Here is a 21702-nt window from a genome sequence, read left to right as displayed (position 1 = left end):
ATATAAATAATAAATGTAATAGTAATAATAAATGAGTAAAATAATAATAGTATAAAATAATGTAAATGTACCATAATACTAACAATAATAATGGAGTAAAATAATAAATGTAATAATAATAAATAATAAATGTAACAATAATAGAGTAAAATGATGTATACATAATAATAAATAGAGTAAAATAATAAATGTAATAGTAATAATAAAGAGTAAAATAATAAATGTAATAATAATAGAGTAAAATAATGTATCAATAATAATAAATAAAAATAATTAAAATAATTAAAATAATAGTAAAATGATAAATATTATTACGTTTATTATTTTACTCTATTTATTATTATTATTATTATTATTATTATTATTACTACTACTACTACTACTACTACATATGCATATACAAAATGATAAATAACTTTGACTCAAGTATATGCCGAGGGGGGCTTTTTCAGCCTTAAAAGGGGCTGAAAAACTCTGCTTATACTCAAGTATATACAGTATTAGTATAAGTGAATATGAGTCAGACATTGTTGAGTTTCACCATTCACAAATGCACATGCTGTGCTAATACAGTATCACTCAAGAAGTTCTGTTCATCAAGATTGGGCATTTATCCAGTTCCCTGTGGCGCCATCCGATTTAAAAGCCTTGTTTGTAAATTAATACAGCTGGTGCTGAAACACTCTGATGTTATATGTTAAAACATGTTCTCATTTCTTTGTGCATCATTGCTTCGCTGCTACTCTTTGCTGTGATTCTGTAAAAGATCTTATTTAGTCATAAAGGATCTTATTTAGTCATAATGCATGTAGCTCAATGGCTGCTATTTGTTTTCTGGATCAGAATTGGAAATACCAAGTGTTACAAGAATGTGAAGTCTTACAGAAAGTGTCTGGTTGACCTATGATTATATAAGAGCCTCTGTTTATGCCACATGCGCTCTTGGGTTGAGCATCAAAAACCCACAGAAACAAAAATAAAGCAAGAGCCGCTTTAGAAGAATTATGTGGCAAAGATGAAAAAGATTTAAGCTTCTGCCTCAATGAAAGTAGGCTCTTTGTGCTGCTTTTCATTTCAGCGCTGCCTGACAATTCCAGAGATCTCCCACCTGCAAGAAAAATGAAGTTGTTGTACTTTGGAGTGCCAGTTGTAATTGGGCTGCTGTTCTTTGTCTGGGTCCCGTCGTCAATGGGGTGCAATAAGGCGCTGTGTGCTAGCGATGTCAGCAAGTGCTTAATACAGGTATGGAAGGAAGTTTTTGCCTTTTGAATGAATTGAGGGAGGAAAAATACCCGGGTTCGTCTTGCGGTGATAGCAAAACAGCAAACTCAAAACAATTACATTAATTAAATATACATAGAATACTTATGTCAAAGACTTCTGGTACTTTGGGTTTGCTTTTGTTTTATGTCTCTGATTCATTTTCATTATGCCATTCATAAAATCAGAATCTAGCAAGCACTACCCAGTCAGTTGTGTTTTAATATTTGTTCTGTGTACTTTAATATGTATAGAAATATGTTTTAATATGTGTATTTTATGGAAATACCTTTAATACAGTGTTTCTCTACCTGGGGGTCGGGACCCCTGTGGGGGTCGCGAGGGGGTGTCAGAGGGGTCACCAAAGACCATCAGATAACATAGTATTTTCAGTTGGTCATGGGGGTTCTGTGTGGAAAGTTTGGTCCAATTGTATTGTTGGTGGGGTTGAGAATAGTATTTCATTGTGGGTGAACTATAAATCCCAACAACTACAACTCCCAAATGGCAAGGTCTATTTTCTCCAAACTCTACCAGTGTTCACATTTGGGCATATTGAGTATTTGTGCCAAGTTTGATCCAGATCCATCATTGCTTGAGTCCACAGTGTTCTCTGGATGTAGGTGAACTACAACTCCAAAAACTCAAGGTCATTGTCCACCAAACCTTCCCAGTATTTTCTGTTCGTCATGGGAATTCTGTGTGCCATGTTTGATTCAATTCCATCATTGGTGGAGTTCGGAAGGCTCTTTGATTTAAGGTGAACTATAAATCCCAGCAACTCCAGCATTACCAAATGACAAAATCAATCACCCCCAACCCCATCAGTATTCAAATTCTGGGCGTACCGGGTATTTGTGCCAAATTTGGTCCAGGGACTGAAAATATATCCTGCATATCAGATATTTACATTACAATTCACAACAGGAGCAAAATTACAGTTATGAAGTAGCAACGAAAGTAACATTATGGTTGGGGGTCATCACAACATGAGGAACTGTATTAAGGGGTCGCGGCATTAGGAAGGTTGAGAACTACTGCTTTAATATGTGTATTTTTTAGAATGTTTACAATGATTATGTGTTTTAACCATGTTGTAACCTGCCACGAGGAGAGGTGGGTAAGAAATAAATGAGGGGAAAATGGTGGAAATAATTTAACGTATATATTTGAGTATAAGCCGACCCGAATATAAGCCAAGGCACCTAATTTTACCACAAAAAACCTGGGAAAACGTATTGAGTATAAGCTGAGGGTGGGAAATACAGCAGCTACTGGTAAAACAAAATAGATACCAATAAAATTATATTAATTGAGGCATCAGCAGGTTAAATGTTTTTGAATATTTACATAAAACCGTAATTTAAGATAAGACTGTCCAACTCTGATTAAACCATTATTCTAGCATTCTTCAATCTAAATGTGCTTACATATCCTTCCAATAACAATAGAGTAAAATAATAAATGTAATACAAAATAATAATAACAGAATAAAATAATGGACATGTAATAGTAGAGTAAAATATTGGAAATGTAATAATAACAATAATAAATAGAGTAAAATAATAGTAAGTAAACTTTATTACGGTCAATGATCATAATGTAATAAAATAATAGAGTAAGATAATGTAAATGCAATAATACCAATAATAATACATAGAGTAAAATAATACATGTAATAATAATAGATAAAATAATAAATGTAATAATAACAATAACAAATAGAGAAAAATAATAAATGTAATAAAACAATAATAGAGTAAAATAATGTAAATGTAATAATAGAGTAAGATAATAAGTGTAATTAAAATAATACTCATAACAAAGTAAAATAATAAATAACCTTGACTCAAGTATAAGCCGAGGGGGGCTTTTTCATCCTAAAAAAGGGGCTGAAAAACTAGGCTTATACTCGAGTATATACAGTATTATTATTATCACTGAATCAAACTTATTAATAGGATGACAAGATACTTAATGATCATTTACACGTGTGTTATTTTCCTTACAATATAATCTTATCTGAAACTTCTGTGTTAATGTTTCCTTAAACATTAGGCTTATAAAGTTCTGTAAATCTAGATTTCTGTAACGAATATTAAACTAAACGTGAGATCAAAGATTCTTGAAGTATATTTCTTCTCTCATAATTGTTGGGAAAAGCAAAAAGAGCCTTCTCAGCAGCTTCCTTGAAACTTTGGAACTTCCTTCCTAGGCAGGTTGAACCTTTTGGAAAACCAGGAATCTCCATAGCCTTTTGGAAGCATGACCCTTTTGGAGATTAATTGGCATTCATACTATTTGGAATAATCATAACCTTTTTGTAAAGTATGATCTTCCTGAGAAGAATTAAATACTCATTTGATTGAATCTTCTCCTTAGTGATAAATATCCACTAGTATTCATGCAAGGCAAATTAGGTTTCTCAGTTGTTAGACTGATATACCTCGTTATCTCTCTGAACTGTTAGGAACAAAGATATGCACAAACTATATCGCTCATCTTCAGAAGTGTTATTTCAGTTACCGAAAAACATCTACTTTCCCATAAAATATATTGCTTTTAAATCATGCTCTCAAGAGACCAAAAATAGGTAGTCTTCATTAAAAGTAACATTTACTTACAGATTTCATGTATTCAGCATACAGGTACATTTCCCATTGGTTGATAGTTTAAACAATTTGTTCTCTAAATCATTCTGTTTTAGGCTCTTCTTGTTGTATACAGACTAATACTTTCTTCAGTCTAATTCATTACTAAACACTCAATAAAGACTGACTATACACTGTAGCATACTGACACTAATACTGACAATTGACTGACTTCTAAACTGTACTGACTGACTTCTAAAATGGAGTCTCAGTCTGAATTGTCCCAGATCGGGTCACATGTTCTGCAGTCCCTCCCACAACCTCAAACAACATAGAGTTAAGGGAAAACTGCATATCAATATATACATACAATATAGTAAGTAATCACAAGTATATACATAACTGTCTGGAAGACAATTAAATCTGACTTAAGTAAACCCAGATAGGGGTGGGTGGTAGGTGGGTGAGGTGTGGGGTTTAAAGGGGTAAATAATCGAGATATACGACAAAGGGAAGCACAATTGGAACCTGTATCCTAGCCATAAAAATTGTAAACAGTTTTTGATATTATCTTTTAGATGGCTGAGGTTCGTATTGTATTGTTGTGTTATCTGTATGAAGAAATTAATAAAAAATAAAAATAAAACAAGTGTATACATAACAAATACCTAGTATAGGAGGCTTGTAGAGGTTGGAGCTACACTGCTATATTTGAAATTGCATTATATGGCTGTGTAAATCCAACTAGTTCCAACCCCAGTTGTCCTTCGATCACTAAAGCATTTTTATTTTGCAGGCTTTCAAAACAGAAACTGTTTTGTACTGTATTATCTAAATAATTTTAATAGCTTTCTTATCTTTTAAAATTGTTTTAATACTGCAAATAGCATAATTCTATTTTAATGCTTACTTTTTATGTTTTTACTTTTGTTGTTCTTTTAAACTGTGAGCCACTTGGAATCCCAGCTTTTTGTGGAAAAGCAGGATACAAATAAATAGAATAATAATATTTCTGACCTCATTTAGGTTATGATGTAATTGTTTTCCCTAATAAAGGCTTTTGCAAAACTGCTATTACTACATAATGATCATGCGCTGATTGTTTATAATGTAAAATTATACACCATAGCCACTGTTGAGAGCTGGTGTAGCAGAGTGGTTTGAGCCTGGCCATGGAAATGCACTGGGTGACCAAGCAAGTGAACTTCTCTGTGCCTCAGAGGGAGGTAAAGGCAACCTCCCTTTGAACAGATCTTGCAAAGAAAACCCCATGATTGGTTCGGGTTTAGGATCATCATAAATTGGAGTTTTTTTATCTTGTCAGAAACAAATTGTGAATATAGTTAAAAACTTGGCATTATGCTAAATTTCTTTTGACCAGAAGCTAGCCACTTGGAGTGCCTCTGGTGTCACTGTGAGAAGGTCCTCCATTGTGCATGTGGCAGGGCTCAGTCTGCGTTGTAGTAGGTGGTCTGTGGTTTGTTCTTCTCTACACTCGCATGTTGTAGACTCCTCTTTGTAGCCCCATTTCTTAAAATTGCCTCTGCATCTGGTGCTTCCAGAGCACAGTCTCTTCAGTGCCTTCCAAGTTGTGCCCAGGAGGAGTTTCTTATCCGGTCTCAGCAACTGATTGAGGTGCTGGGTTTTAGCCTGCCACTTTTGGACTCTTGCTTGCTGAGGTGTTCCTGCGAGTATCTCTGTAGATCTTAGGAAGCTATTTCTTGATTTAAGCCATGGGCGTGCTGGCTGATATCCGAACAAAGGGTGGACCGGAGATGTCAAAGCCTTGGTCCTTTCATTACTGGCTGCTACTTCCCGACAAAATGACTTGAAGTCACACGGCAACAGCTAATATTGACCCAATTAATTATTGCAGCATCTTACATTGTGTCTTGAGAGCCAGCAAGGTGTAGGCTTGAGAGTTTGGCTATAACTTGTATTTGTTTAAAGAATTTTGTATCTTGAGTAACGGAGCAATGCAGTCCAAGGAAAGGATGCAGGGGTAACAGGGGGAGATGACTATCAAGGAAATAATGTACTGAAAAGGAGCCAAAACTGAATAATCTGGAAACTTTTGGCATCAGTGTGTCCTTTTGCAAATCATGGGAAGGAGAGAAGGGAACTGAACTCTATCAGAAAATAAATTTGTTCTGGAGGCATCAGAACTCAACTGATCTTAGAAGCCAAGCAGGATTAGCCCTGATTTGTACTTGGATAAGGGATTGCCAATGAATACCAGATTCTATAGTGAGATTTCAGAGAAGGAACTGGCAAAACCACTCCGAGCATTCCTTGCCCTGGAAAACCCTATGAAAAATTCATGAGGGTGTCATAAGCTGATGGGTGGCTTGAATACTCGCACACATGCCTTATATTATACTATGTTGATGCAGAATCATAGAAAATAAAGTGCTCTTACTAACAGGTTTTTCAAATTGTAGTTGATGAAAACCTGCATTTGCAATGAAGCACCTGAATGGAGAGACGTAAAAAAATACTAGGTATGAATATAGTGTCTAGATCCAGGGAAGTCGTGCTACCCATGCTCTATTCTGCCTTGGTCAGACCACACCTGGAATATTGTGTCCAATTCTGGGCACCACAGTTGAAGGGAGATGTTGACAAGCTGGAATGTGTCCAGAGGAGGGCAACTAAAATGATCAAGGGTCTGGAGAACAAGCCCTATGAGGAGCGGCTTAAAGAGCTGGGCACATTTAGCCTTCAGAAGAGAAAGCTGAGAGGAGATATGATGGCCACGTATCAAGATGTGAGGGGAAGTCACAGGGAGGAGGGAGCAAGCTTGTTTTCTGCTGCCCTGGAGACTAGGACGCAAGGTAACAGTGGCTTCAAATGACAGGAAAGGAGATTCCACATGAACGTTACACCGGGACCGTGGCGCAGCTGGCTTAGTGTCAGCTGCATTAAGATCAGTTCTGACCTAAAGGTCATGCGTTCGAAGACAGCCAGGGTCAGAGTGTTGCAACTCAGGGTAGCTTTCACCTTGCTCCAGACACTACCACACCAAAGCTGTAGGTTTTGTAATTTATTGAGAAAAAGGCAAATCAAAACAAAGTATAAGAAATGCATAAATTCCATAGGCAGGACAAAGGCTTAAATGTAAAGACAAAGTTCCCAAGATCCAAAGGCAAAAACATGAAGCATAATCCTTTAGCAATGGTCAAACAAGAGTCCATGGAAAACAGTTGAAAACAAGACCCAAATCCCACTCAGGAAGTTAGAAGCGTGCTGCTAAAAGCCAAAGTTAATCCACAGAAGTTTGCATGGGAAGAGCTATGTTGGACTGACAGCCCCTGCTTGTCAGCTACAAGGCTAAATACCCTTTGCAGACATGAACACATTGCGTTGACCTTTGGCACCCTTGGCTTCTCGCTTGCTAGCCAAGCAAGTGCTTCTCCGGAGCCTTAATTGCAGATCATCTTTTCTGCTCATTAATTCATTATTTTCAAGGCTCTGAAACCCCTCTTATCTTGGTCCAGCTGGATTGGATCACTGTGGGAAGGCAAAGACGTCTCCACCTGGCCGAGTGGGATTTCACTCTTGTTATCAGTCTCACTAACATTCCTTTCCCCTGGGAACTGACTTGCTGTTTCTCCTTCAGCAGCCCCACCGTCAGCCCTGTCTGATGGTGGGGCTGTACAGAAATCTGTAACCCATCAGCCTCCTCATCATCCTGTAGGAATTCTGGCTTGGAAGGCCTACAGAGCTCAGCTTCAGACTCAGAGTCAAGATGTGTCACAACACGAGTGAGCTTCCGACCAATTGTGTAGCTTGTTGTCGACCTTTGCAACCCAAAAGACAGTTGCATTTGTCAAGTAGGAAAATTAGGTACCACCTATGTGTGGGGAGGCTAACTTAACTAATTTACGAGGCCATAAAAAAGACTCCAGCAAAGCATGCGGAGAATGCGGAAATACTTCATCAGTGTTGCAGATGGACAATGAAAGCAACAGCTCCCCTGGCGGCCAGAAAAGTTAAATAGCCTCTGACTGTCTGTCTATATCTGCTGTGTATCTTTGGCATTGAATGTTTGCCATATATGTGTACATTGTAATCCGCCCTGAGTTCCCTGCGGGGTAAGATGGGCAAAATAGAAATATTGTAAATATATATAACGTTACGAAGAACTTCATGACTGTGAGAGCTGTTCAGCAGTGGAACTCCCTGCCCCAGAGTGTCGTGGAGGATCCTTCTTTGGAGACTTTTAATCAGAGGCTGGATGGCCATTTGTCAGGAGTGCTTTCAATTTTCCTGCTTCTTGGTAGAATGGGGTTGGACTGGATGGCCCTCAAGGTCTCTTCCAACTCTAGGATTCTATGATTCTATGATTTAGAAAAAAAAGGCAAAGCATTCTGAGAAAGTCCGCTGTACTTCTGTCTTCATGCTTTTCATTTATTTTTAAGACTATTTTGCTAATCTATGAATTCTTCACGAGTCCTCCATCAAGGCCTGCTTTGTGGCACCGAGGATTAAGGTTCAGAAACGTCATGGCTGCAATATGTTTGTCTTTTTACTAATGTTTGGAAAGAGATTCTAAAAATAGTTCAGAGACGTTCCATGTTGACTAGAATATATATATAGCGTTCTAAATTTATGACAGAAAGCATCTGTTTTGGAGTAGAGTCTGCCCTATTCACTTTTCATGTTGGCTGGAATAAACTTTAGTTTTATTTCCTGAAAAACCTATATCTGATCCGAGGTACCAATTTACTGCTTCACCCAATTCCGTTTGGAGAGGAGAGATAGAACTTCCAACAAGCATCATCGAGGCTTCTAATTGCCCTTTCCAGTTTCTTGTAGGAGTTTGGAAGTTGAAATTGTGTTGGGAGGATACAATGGCCAGTTGAACTGAAGGATTTCAGACGTCTACAACAATCTCGATAAAATAATGAAGAGTAGAGACATCACACTGGCAACGAAGATCCGCATAGTTAAAACAATGGTATTCCCTATAGTAATCAAGGTTACAACAACATCTGTTATAGAACTCCAGTATGCTGATGACAACATGGTCTGTGCACATTTAGAAGAAGATCTACAAGCCAGTCTAAACACCTTCGCAGATACGGGAAGCTCAGCCTGTCATTGAAAATCGAAAAAACCAAAGTGCTGTTCCAGCAGTCACCAGCCAGTCCCTTTCCAGTGCCAGAGATATAGCTTAATGGTGTAACACTAGAAAATGTTTCTGCTACCTTGGCAGCCACCCTCCACCAAAGTCAACATCAACACCGAAATACAACACTGCCTGAGCTCTGCGAGCGCAGCATTTTTCTGAATGAAGCAGAGAGTGTTTGAGGACCGGGACATCCGTAGGGATACCAAGATGCTTGTTTGTAAAGCTACTGTCCTCCCAACCCTGCTATACACCTGTGAAACGTGGACAGTCTACAGACGTCACAACAACTCCTGGAACAATTCCATCAGCGCTGCCTCCGGAAAATCCTGCAAATACCTTGGGATGACAGGCGGACAAATGTCAGTGTGCTGGAAGAAGCAAAGACCACCAGCATTGAAGCGGTGGTCCTCCGCCATCAACTTCGCTGGACCAGCCACGTTGTCCGGATGCCCGACCACCGTCTCCCAAAGCAGTTGCTTTATACCGAACTCAAAAATGGAAAGCGGAATGTTGGTGGACAGGAAAAGAGATTTAAAGATGGGCTCAAAGCCAACCTTAAAAACTCTGGCATAGACACTGAGAACTAGGAAGCCCTGGCCCTTGAGCACTCCAGCTGGAGGTCAGCTGTGACCAGCAGTGCTGCAGAATTTAAAAAGGCACGAATGGAGGGTGAAAGAGAGAAACGTGCCAAGAGGAAGGCGTGTTAAACCAACCCCAACCGAGACCGCCTCCCACCTGGAAACCAATGCCCTCACTGTGGGAGAAGATGCAGATCAAGAATAGGACTCCACAGTCACCCACGGACCCACAAGAATACTGATCCTGGAAGACTATCCTACTCGGCCAACGAGGGATCGCCAAAGTAAGTAAGCAAGTAAGTATTCCCTATAGTCACCTACGGATGTGAGAGCTGGACCATAGGGAAGGGAATTGTGGTGCTGGAGGAAAGTCCTGAGAGTGCCTTGGACTGCGAGAAGATCCAACCAGTCCATATTTCAGGAAATGAAGCCTGACTGCTCATTGGAGGGAAGGAGATTAGAGGCAAAGATGAAGTAATCGGCCACATCATGAGAAGAAAGGACAGCTTTGAGAAGACAATGATGCTGGGGAAAATGGAAGGAAAAAGGAAGAGGGGCCGACCAAGGGCAGGATGGATGGATGGATGGCATTCTTGAAGTGACTGGCTTGACCTTGAAGGAGCTGGGGGTGGTGACGGCCGACAGGGAGCTCTGGCATGGATTGGTCCATGAGGTCACAAAGAATCAGAAACAAAATGGGAATTAATTTGGAACAAACGCTTAAAATATACTTATGCCACAGATCTCTAAGAAAACTGGCTAAAAATGCTTCACCGATGGTATATAACACCAAAAAACCTAGGGGCAATGTATAAAAATATGGGCAAAAAATGTTGGAAGTGCAAGACACAGGAAGGATCTTTTTACCATATGTGGTGGTCCTGTGACCATTTTTCTTTTTGGTCCTGTGAAAAAACCATGGAATATTGGAAAATGATCCATATCGAATGTAAGAAAATTCTAAATACTAATTATTCAATGCAACCAGAGATGTACCTACTAGGCATGTTTGAACCGGACTTTTTCAAAGATGATAACACAGAAAAATTATTTATATATATCTCTCAACAGAATAATTTTCGCTGAAAACTGGAAATAAGAAAACATACCCACAAAGATACAATGGTTAGAAAAAATACTAGAAATCAAAGATATGGATGAACTTACTTTTTGGTTATGACAAAAATGGGAAAGGTATGGAAAGAACAATTTGGAAGGTATTTGAGGATTATATGAAAAGTTAGAATTAAGGGAACAATTATGAAAAGATCGACAGAAATAATAAAGGAAAAGAATTTGCTTGTGGACATTTAATCTAAGCGAGAGAGAAAATCCCATTACTCGTGCTTAACTTTCCCATTGATTTTAATAGGCTGAGTGTCATCCATTATCTAATTCAGTGTGAATACATGTCGATCTGGGCAGGAAAAATGAGAAGCACAAAAATAAAATGGATGGCACCTGGTATGTGAAAGGCACTCAGCGGTTTTAGTAAACCACAAGCTCAACATGAGTCAACAGTGTGATGTGGCAGCCAAGAAAGCCGGTGCAGTCCTGGGCCACATAAACAGGAGTGTAGATTGAAGGAAGTAATAGCACCGCTCTATTCTGGTGTGGTCAGCGCTCACCAGGAATATTAGGCACCACAGCATAAGAAGATTGTCAACAAGCTGGAATACCAGTATTAAAAAACTCTAAAAGTACAACAGCAAAACAACAGAGGGAAAACAATCAGGCACATCTAATCACCTCTCAACAAAAGATTGCCCCAGGCACTGCATGGCTATCAAATGCTAATCAAGGTGGTCAGTTGAAACATTCACACCTAGCTCCAACAGACAAGAGTTCTATGCCCCATCCTGGTCATTCCACAGATATATAAACCCATCTTCCTATTTCCAACAGACCTCACTACCTTTGAGGATGCTTGCCATAGATGCAGGCGAAACGTCAGGAGAGAATGCCTCTAGAACATGACCATATAGCCCGAAAAAACCTACAACAACACAAGCTGGAATATGTTCAGAAGAGGTAAACGTAGATGGCAAAAGGTCTGGAAACAGAGTCGTATGTTTTGAGTCATATGAAGACTGGCTTCAGGAGCTGTATATGTTTAGCTTGGAGGAGAGACGATAGGTATCAAGACAGCTGTCTTTAAATGGGTTTCTGTGAGTTTTCCGGGGCTGTATGGCCATGTTCCTGAAGCATTCTCTCCTGACATTTCGCCCACAACTATGGAAGGCATCCTCAGAGGTTGTGAGGTATATTAGAAACTAAGCAAGTGGAGTTTATACATCTGTGGAAGGTCCAGAGTGGGAGAAAGAACTCTAATACATTTGAGGCTAGTGTGAATGTTGCAATTAATCACCTTGATTAGCTTTGCAAAGCCTTCAAGCCCTGACTGATTCCTGCCTGGGGGAGTCTTTTGTTGGGAGGTGTCAGCTGGCCCTGATTGTTTCATGTCTGGAATTCTCCTGTTTTCAGAGTGTTGTTCTTTATTCACTGTCCTAATCCTGGCTGATTCCTGCATGGGGGAATCCTTTGTTTGGAAGTGTTAGCTGGCCCTGATAGTTTCATGTCTGGAATTCCCCTGTTTTCTTTATTTACTGTCCTGATTTTAGAGTTTTTTTAAAATACTGGTAGCCAGATGTTGTTTATTTTCATGGTTTCCTCCTTTCTGTTGAAATCGTCCACATGCTTGTGGGTTTAAGGAAGGGGCTTGGGGCCTACTGCTTAGAGTGCAGGCCTGTGCAAACTTGGGCCCTCCTTCCAGGTGCTTTGGACTTCAACTCCCACAATTTCTAGCAGCCTACAGGCTGCTAGTAATTGTGGGAGTTGAAGTCCAAAACACCTGGAAGGAGGGCCCAAGTTTGCACAGGCCTGCTCTAGAGTTTAACCTGAACTCTAACGGAAGCAGAATTCAGAGTATCCACCGACTCTATTTTAGGAACATAATTCAGGACCTTGGATGTCATTCTTAAGATTTGGACTAAAATCCAGGGAAGATCACGTATCCCGCCACTAGTTACTTTTGTCAGTGAGCCAGTTGTTACTACCTTTTTGTAGATTGAAGGTGGTGATTGCTGTGGATAAAGGTAACCAAGCCTTGAAGTTGGGGCATAGAGGGAAGAAGCAGAAACAGAGAAAGAGATTAATCAAGATGCATTGCAGTGCAAATGTGTATGTTTGCATACAGTAGTCGAAGAAAAGAGTGCACGAGTTGTGCTGATTTCTACAGAACGCAAAAGGGTGGTCCACATAAATATTTATTTTATCAGCTCTGTAACGGATGTAAATGGGATTAACAGTTTGTTGTCTTAAGACATGTTTGTTTTGTAGTGTTTTCCTGGATGACTCTTCTTCAACCCCGTTAGTCATTTCTTTCCTGAAAGCTTTGCCTTTCATAACATTCTTGGCACGTTGAATTGTAACGGGTGGATGTTCTGTCTGTATTACAAGTAGAAAATCCAGCGAAAGAAATTTTATTTGTGTGTAACTTAATTTATTTAAATTGATGGTTTGGCTCTCTGTATTTATTTATTTACTTACTATATTTGTATACTGCTCTTCTCATAATAATAATAATAATAATAATAATAATAATAATAATCAACCTTTATTTATACCCCGCTAACATCTACCGAAGGGCTCGGTGCTGCTTACATGAGGCCGAAGCCCAACACGTCAGTAAAACAACAGCATAACAAATACAACAATAAATAATTTCAAGTTCAAAGCAATAAAAGTAATAAAAACTTTTATTATAGATAAAACATTCTGCATTAGAAACATGAAAGTAAGTATGTGGAGGAGAGAAAGCACAAAAGAAGATTACAGTATATACTCGAGTATAAGCTGAGTTTTTCAGCCATTTTTTAGGTTGAAAAAGCCCCCCCCCCCCCCGAGTTTATACTCAAGTCAAAGTTATTTATTATTTTACTCTGTTGTTATTATTATTATTGTTATTGTTGTTATTATTGTTTTATAACTATTACTTTACTCTCTTATTATTTTTATTATTTTACTCTATTATTATTACATTTCCATTATTTCACTCTATTATTACATTTATTATTTTGCTATATTATTATTATTACGTTTATTATTTTACTCTATAATTTGTCTTATTACATTTACATTATTTCACTCTATTATTATTATTATTATTATTATTACTACAGTTATTATTTTATTCTATTGTTACTGGAAGAATATATAAGCACGTTTACATTGAAGAGAGTTAGAATAATGATTTCATCAGAGTTCGACAATCTTAAATTGCAGTTTTATGTAAATATTCAAAAACATTTAACCTACTGATGCATCAGTTAAAATAATTTTATTGGTATCTATTTTTATTTTGAAATTTACTAGTTGTTGAAGTTTCCTAAATAAATGTAATTCAAAATAAAACACGTAAAAGCATTAAATGAAATATCCTTGGCATATAAAATTATCGAAAGCAAAATTAGCAGTAATTTGGACTCTTGTTTAAATTCCCACAAATCCAAACTAGTTAAATATCATTCTCTTACATTCCCGGGTGTGTAGTGGAGCAGCAAATCAAATTAAGGGATTTTGTTGAATTCCATTCTTCTGTATATCTTACAGATTTTCAGTAATTCTGCTTTTTGCTAGATTTTCCATATTTTATATGAAATTAGATATATATATTTCCAATTATATGATTATTACCAGCCAATTAAACATCGTAGATGTATTTAAGGTGTATCTGAGTGGGAAAGTCCTAATAGGATTGGGTTGCTGTGAAGTTTCCAGGCTGTATGGTCATGTTCCAGAAGCATTCTCTCCTGACATTTCACCTGCATCTGTGGCAGACATCCTCAGAGATTCTGAGGTCTATTGGAAACTAGGACAAGTGGGGTTTATATATCTGTGGAATGTCCAGGGTGGGAGAAAGAACTCTTTGTCTATTTGAGGCAGGTGTGAGTGTTGCAATTGACCAGCTGCCTGCCATAGATGCAAGCGAAACGAAGGAGAGAATGCTTCTGGAACATGGCCATACAGCCTGAAAAACTTACAGCAGCCCAGTGTGTTAGAATCACAGACACCTTAAAGGGCCAGACTCAAAAGTGACTTCAATACAGAGTTTATTAAAACAAAGGAAAAAGGACGCAGAGACACTTAAATGCAATCCCACTGGTCAAAACTCAAGAAACAACCAGTCCTGGTTCAAAACGGTTAACAGTAATATAATCCAGATTAGTTGGATAAAAGAAACGAGTCAAACAAAGCGTTCTGAGGTAAAACAAAAAGGCACAGTACACAACTGGTTAACAAAAGGAGGAGCTGCAGGAAGAGAAGCGTCACCCGAAGTCCAGGGTCGAAGCAGGAGAAATCCAAAACAGAGCAGCTCCAGAGTCCTCAGAAGCAGCGTCTTTAGCCAAGCCGGTCCAGGTCCAGGAAGGAAGAAGTCCACACTCACGAGAAGCCAATCCGGGTCAGTGACATGCAGACGATCAGGAGATTCAAACTGCAGATCCCAAACCAACGCCGAACACGAAACTGGTAGCAGCAAGTCACACAGTACCCAAAACACGAATGCACACCAACACCTTGCCTTCTGCAAGGACCCCTCACCCCTGAACCCACTTTTATTCACAACTCATCATCAGAAGATGAACTGACCACCGCCCCATCATTATCCCTCGCAGCTGCTTCCAGCTCTTCACATGAGCCCCCTCGTTTTTCCCTCCAAGTCCTCCATCTGTCAAGACTTAGGTCCCCCCAAGACTCAGTTGGATCCCCTGATTGCCAGTCTTCACCCCCAGAGAACCCCATAAAGGTATCACTAGTTGTTGGCTCCTCACAAATAGCTTGCACTTCTCTTACCTTAGTCCAATCCATGGTGTCTCCTTCTTCTCCTTCACTCATTGACCCATCATCCCCAGAGAATCCTTCAAACGATTCCTCATCTGTAGGCGCTGTAAATATGTCCCGGATCCTCTTTCTCTGCTGCTCATCATCAGAATCCTGCTCCCGAGTATCCCTTTCCCCCCTTCTGGCACCCACACTACTGTTTGTAATGTTACTCATAGGCTCTACTACAACACTGATTCCGGCCATGCAAGCCTTCAACAATATACAATAGGATTTTTAAAATAAAAATAAAATCAACTTGCAATATATATGCCATTTCGAAGAAATAATTGGGCAGAACCACACTTAATACAAGCTATCTTCTGATTTCATCCCAAACTTCAAAAGCATGCATGGTAATATTTTCCATACATTTTATTAATCCTTAGTGGTGTCGGATACCAACAATAAATTAACTTGTAGTAATTTTCATTTAAATTGACACATATTTAATTTGCCATCCTTCTGACAAATACTAGCTCTCATTCTACTTTCCTTATTTCTGATACGATCAGTGTCTCCCAACATGTTTCATAATAGTCTCCTTTTATTAAATCTTAGTCCAATAACAAGCAGTACAAGTTTCCCAACAAACCCTGAAGGCTTTTCAATTCTAACACCATTTTTTTCAAACCATTCTCAGTCAACTCCATCATACTCAACTGCATATGTAATGTTCAATCTGCATAATTGGAACCAAGATAGTTGATCAAGTTTCATTCTCTTTTTTTAAGAACATCCCATCAGATGCATTTTTCATGTAATAACAAGTACCAGTGTGTTGTAATATTGTGTGATTCTTGTGAAGAGTTCTCACCAATGATTGAAAAGCTATCATTATCAAGGAAGTTACAAGGAAAACTGTCCTCATCATTCATGTCTTTTCTGTGTGTGTGTGTGTGTGTATACATACACACACACACAGAGAGAGACACAGTCGCTGAGTTGTGAATAGGTTCTGTAGGTTTGCTGTTAAATTGAATTTGTAAGTCAGAATAGGTATAATTTTAAAGTGTAAAATCAATTAAATTTTCATTTTGTTTGAAATACGACACTGACATAAACACTGGCAATTATTTTTTTATTTATTGTGTCTGAAGCGAATTGAGAGTACAACTATGATGTATTTAAAAGAACACAAACAAGTTAGAAACAAGTTATTTTAATTTTTAATCTATTACATTTGGCCCGGCCATTGGTTTTTAAATGCTTGTATGTCACTGTTGATTGTTTATTGCTTATTTTTGTTTATGTGATTTCATAGAATCATAGAATCAAAGAGTTGGAAGAGACCTCATGGGCCATCCAGTCCAACCCCATTCTGCCAAGAAGCAGGAATATTGCATTCAAATCACCCCTGACAGATGGCCATCCAGCCTCTGTTTAAAAGCTTCCAAAGAAGGAGCCTCCACCACACTCCAGGGCAGAGAGTTCCACTGCTGAACGGCTCTCACAGTCAGGAAGTTCTTCCTCATGTTCAGATGGAATCTCCTCTCTTGTAGTTTGAAGCCGTTGTTCCGCGTCCTAGTCTCCAGGGAAGCAGAAAACAAGCTTGCTCCCTCCTCCCTGTGGCTTCCTCTGACATATTTATACATGTCTATCATATCTCCTCTCAGCCTTCTCTTCTTCAGGAATATGCCCAGCTCCTTAAGCCGCTCCTCATAGGGCTTGTTCTCCAAACCCTTGATCATTTTAGTCGCCCTCCTCTGGACACATTCCAGCTTGTCAATATCTCTCTTCAATTGTGGTGCCCAGAATTGGACACAATATTCCAGGTGTGGTCTAACCATACAAATTGTTTTGTTTTATTTGATGTTTGTTGTTTTATTTGATGTTTTGTTTATTGATGTATTGTGGGCTTGGCCTCATGTAAGCTGCACCGAGTCCCTTGGGAAGATGGTAGCTGGGTACAAATAAAGATGATGATGATGATGATGATTAGAAACTTGGTATTATACTAGATTTTCTTTGACCAGAACCTGGCCACTTAGAGTGCCTCTGGTGTCACTGTGAGAAGATCCTCCATTGTGCATGTGGCGGGGCTCAGACTGCATTGTAGTAAGTGGTCTGTGGTTTGCTCTCCTCCGCATTCGCACGTTGTGGACTCCACTTTGAAGCCCCATTTCTTAAGATTGGCTCTGCATCTCGTGGTACCAGAGCACAGTCTGTTCAGCGCCTTCCAGGTCATCCAATCTTCTATGTGTCCGGGAGGGAGTTTCTCATCCAGTCTCAGCCATGGATTGAGGTTACGGGTTTTAACCTGCCACTTTTGGACTCTTGCTTGCTCAGGTGTTCCTGCAAGTATCTCTGTAGATCAGCTGTTTCTTGATTTAAGTCGTTGGCATGCTGGCCGATATCCAAACAGAGGATGGGCCAGAGATGTCCATGCCTTAGTCCTTTCGTTACTGACTGATACCTTCCTATGGATGTCAGGTGGTGCATAAAGGCTAAATAGTACAATTTCTCCAGTGGTGTGGGGCGTAGACATCCTGTGATAATGACAGTGCCATCTTGTCTTCAGTGTCATCAGTTGGGAGCCTCTCCCTCAGCACCAACTGCTGCTCTGAGTCCAGAGTGAAGAGAGGGAACAGGAAGATGTTGTATTTATTGTATTTACATATTACTGAGTCCCCTTCGGAGTGAGAAGGGCGGCATATAAATGCCATAAATAAATAAATAAATAAATAAATAATGCATAAATAATGCATAAATAACTCGGGACTATGTCTGTTCTTTTGTATTTTTATTGTATTTTAAAGTTAATTGTATTGTTTTAATCTACTGCTGTAAACCGCTCCGAGCCAAATTGGGAGTAGCGGTATACAAGTCAAATAAATAAAATAAAATACAATGTCTCATTAAGACATGTTTTACCATGGTAAGATGGATTCCACACTGGGCATGCATATTCAGCAGCAGAGTCGCCAAGTGCAAGGGCAGATGTCTTCACTGTATCTGGTTGTGATCCCCAGGTTGTTCCAGTCAGCTTTTGTATAATATTGTTTCTAGCACCCACTTTTTGCTTGATATTCAAGCAGTGCTTCTTGTAAGTCAGAGCACGGTCCAGATTGACTCCCAGGTATTTGGGTGTGTTACAATGCTCCAGTGGGATTCCTTCCCAGGTAATCCTCAAAGCTCGAGGTGCTTGTCTGTTCTTAATATTAAAAGCACACACATCTGTGTTTTAGATGGATTAGGAATTAACTGGTTTTCCCTGTAATAGGCAGTAAGAGCACCTAAAGCTTTGGATAGCTTCTGTTTAACCATTTCAAAGCTCCCTGCTTGAGCAGCGATGGCACGATTGTCAGCATAGATGAAACTCTCCCTCCCTTCTGGCAGTGGCTGATCATTTGTGTGAATGTTAAACGTTGCTTGAGGAAGCACGCTCCCCTGAGGCAGGCCATTCTTCTGTTTTTGCCGTCTGCTTCTCTGACCCTGGAACTTAACAAAAACATTTTCAATTGGGCATCTCCTGTACAAGACACATATTTTATTTAGGACTAGCTTGGGGACCCGGCGCTGCCCGGGTTATTTGAGAATTATGTATCAAGGTTGGTCTTTATCAGTTATTTATATGGCTCGTAGTGGTCTCGGGAAGTTAGTGAAGGTCCCATCATCTGTGGTCCATCCTCCACCAAACTGCACCAGGATGGAGAGTGGGTTATGGGGGCTCTGTGTGCCAAATTTGGTCTTGATCAGTCATTGGTTGAGTGACACAGTGGTCACAGAAAGTGAGTGATGGCACTGCAAATCCCTCAGGCCCTTTCATTTCCCCTGTTATCCACTTGAGAATGTTAGAATCTTGAGGCTAGCCAATCAGAAACCATATGGAAATTTCCTTTCCCCTCTCAACCACTTGATAATGTTGGAATGTTGAGGCTGGCCAATCAGAGACCATATGCAAATAATACCACAGTGGCAACCAATCAGAAAGCTGCCACATACACCGCCGCACTTCCGCCCGCCGCATACATACAAACATGCACTTTTATTATATCTATAGATAGATTTTGGTCAGAGTATGTTAGAAAGAACAGCGAATTTATAGGGATATTTTGCATGTAGACCTAATGAGATATGGTGTGTTTTCCAGGAGCTGTGTCAGTGCCGACCAGGTGAAGGAAATTGTTCATGCTGTAAGGAATGCATGCTTTGCCTGGGCACTCTTTGGGATGAGTGCTGTGACTGTGTTGGTAAGTTCATTGTTTGTTTACTTTATTGCCTACCTTTCCACAGCTGCATCAAATAGCAATGATTTTTAAGGTCCAGATCAGCCCCACCAGTAGAAGGTTAGGTACAAGTCAATTTCATATTGAACTTTGATGGCAGAGTAAAATTGACACAAAATTAACACGCGGCTGACAACCCATGTGGATGGGTGACATATGCAACAACCCTTCATGCTTTAAATCCATTTCAGAAAATCTCTCCCTCAAAAGAGGACAAGAACTATTATTACTGTGTTGCCGAAGGCTTTCATGGCTGGAATTAATGGTTTGCTGTGAGTTTTCCGGACTGTATGGCCATGTTCCAGAAGCATTCTCTGGTGTTTTGCCCACATCTATAGCAGGCACCCTCAGAGGTTGTGAGGTCTGTTGGAAACTAGGCAAGTGAGGTCTATGTATCTTGTCTGCTTGAGGCAGGTGTGAATGTTGCAAATGCCACCAAACACACCATCCAAACACGAATCAAGGAACACGAAAGGCACTCCAGACTACTTCAACCTGAGAAGTCAGCCATAGCAGGGCACCTGATGAACCAACCTGGACACAGAATATTATTGGAGAACACAGAAATGCTGGACCACTCTCACAACCACCATGTCAGACTACACAGAGAAGCCATTGAAATCCACAATGCTGTGGACAATTTCAACGGAAAGGAGGAAACCATGAATATGAACAAAATCTGGCTACCAGTATTTAAAAAACACTAAAATCAGGACAGTAATTAAAGAGAAACACTCAAAAAGCAGAAACACTCAAAAAGGAAAGAATCAGGGCCAGCTAACACCTCCCAACAAAGGATGCCCAACTGAACATGAGGAAGAACTTCCTGACTGTGAGAGCCGTTCAGCAGTGGAACTCTCTGCCCCGGAGTGTGGCGGAGGCTCCTTCTTTGGAAGCTTTTAAACAGAGGCTGGATGGCCATCTGTCAGGGGTGATTTGAATGCAATATTCCTGCTTTTTGGCAGGGGGTTGGACTGGATGGCCCACGAGGTCACTTCCAACTCTTTGATTCTATGATTCCCCCAGGCAGGAAGCAGCCAGGCTTTAAGCTGCAAGGTCATTGAATGCCAATCAAGGTGGCCAGTTGCAACATTCACATTTACCTCAAGCAGACAAGAGTTCTTTCTCCCACACCGGACACTCCACAGATATATAAACCCCATTTGCCTAGTTTCCAACAGAAAAATGTCAGGAGAGAATGCTTCTGGATCATGGCCGTATAGCCCGGAAAGCTCACAGCAACCCACTATTATTACTATTGTGGTGTTCTTATCCCACTTTCCTCTTTTATATGAGGCTCAAATTGGCTTGCAATCCTATTTATTTATTTATTTATTTATTTGTCGTGTCAGGAGCAACCAGACAGTTGTATTACATTTTTAACAAAACAAACCAGACAAAACACAAAGTTTGCAAGCTTGGTAGTTGATTAAATGTCCTTTGACCAGTATCTGGCCACTTGGAGTGCCTCTGGTGTTCCTATAAGAAGGTCCTCCATTGTGTATGTAGCAGGGCTCAGGTAGCATTGCAGCAGGTGGTCAGTGGTTTGCTCTTCTCCGCACTCGCATGTCGTGTATTCCACTTTGTAGCCCCATTTCTTAAGATTGGCTCTGCATCTCGTGGTGCCCAAGTACAGTCTGTTCAGCACCTTCCAAGTCGCCCAGTCTTCTGTGTGCCCAGGGGGGAGTCTCTCATTTCGTATCAGCCATTGATTGAGATTCTGGGTTTGAGCCTGCCATTTTTGGACTCTCGCTTGCTGGGGTGTTCCAGCGAGTGTCTCTGTAGATTTTAGAAAACTATTTCTTGATTTAAGTCATTGATGTGCTGGCTGATACCCAAACAAGGGATGAGCAGGAGATGTCACTGCCTTGGTCCTTTCACTATTGGCTGCTACTTCCCGGTGGATGTCAGGTGGTGCAATACTGGCTAGACAGCTTGCAATACTGAAAACAATACTATTTACAAATTAACTCCTATGGCATATAATAATTAATATAGAATTAAACAAAGCTGTTAAAAACAAATAATTA

The 21702-nt window shown here is 39.8% G+C and overlaps 1 protein-coding gene across 2 annotated transcripts in view; it reads left to right on the top strand.

Moving 5' to 3' along the window:
* The window catches only part of TWSG1 (twisted gastrulation BMP signaling modulator 1), a 44607-nt gene that overhangs the window by 7371 nt on the left and 15534 nt on the right, over window positions 1-21702 (top strand). For both annotated transcript variants that reach the window (XM_060776431.2, XM_067469342.1), the window contains exons 2-3: window positions 1079-1242; window positions 19537-19636. In XM_060776431.2, coding sequence (XP_060632414.1) covers window positions 1120-1242; window positions 19537-19636 — 223 coding nt within the window. In that variant the 5' untranslated portion in view covers window positions 1079-1119. The remainder of the gene's footprint in view (window positions 1-1078; window positions 1243-19536; window positions 19637-21702) is intronic.

This window comes from Anolis sagrei, chromosome 5 (assembly GCF_037176765.1).
Source record: "Anolis sagrei isolate rAnoSag1 chromosome 5, rAnoSag1.mat, whole genome shotgun sequence".
Lineage (NCBI taxonomy): Eukaryota > Metazoa > Chordata > Lepidosauria > Squamata > Dactyloidae > Anolis > Anolis sagrei.
This window is presented reverse-complemented; position numbering and strand designations above follow the sequence as displayed.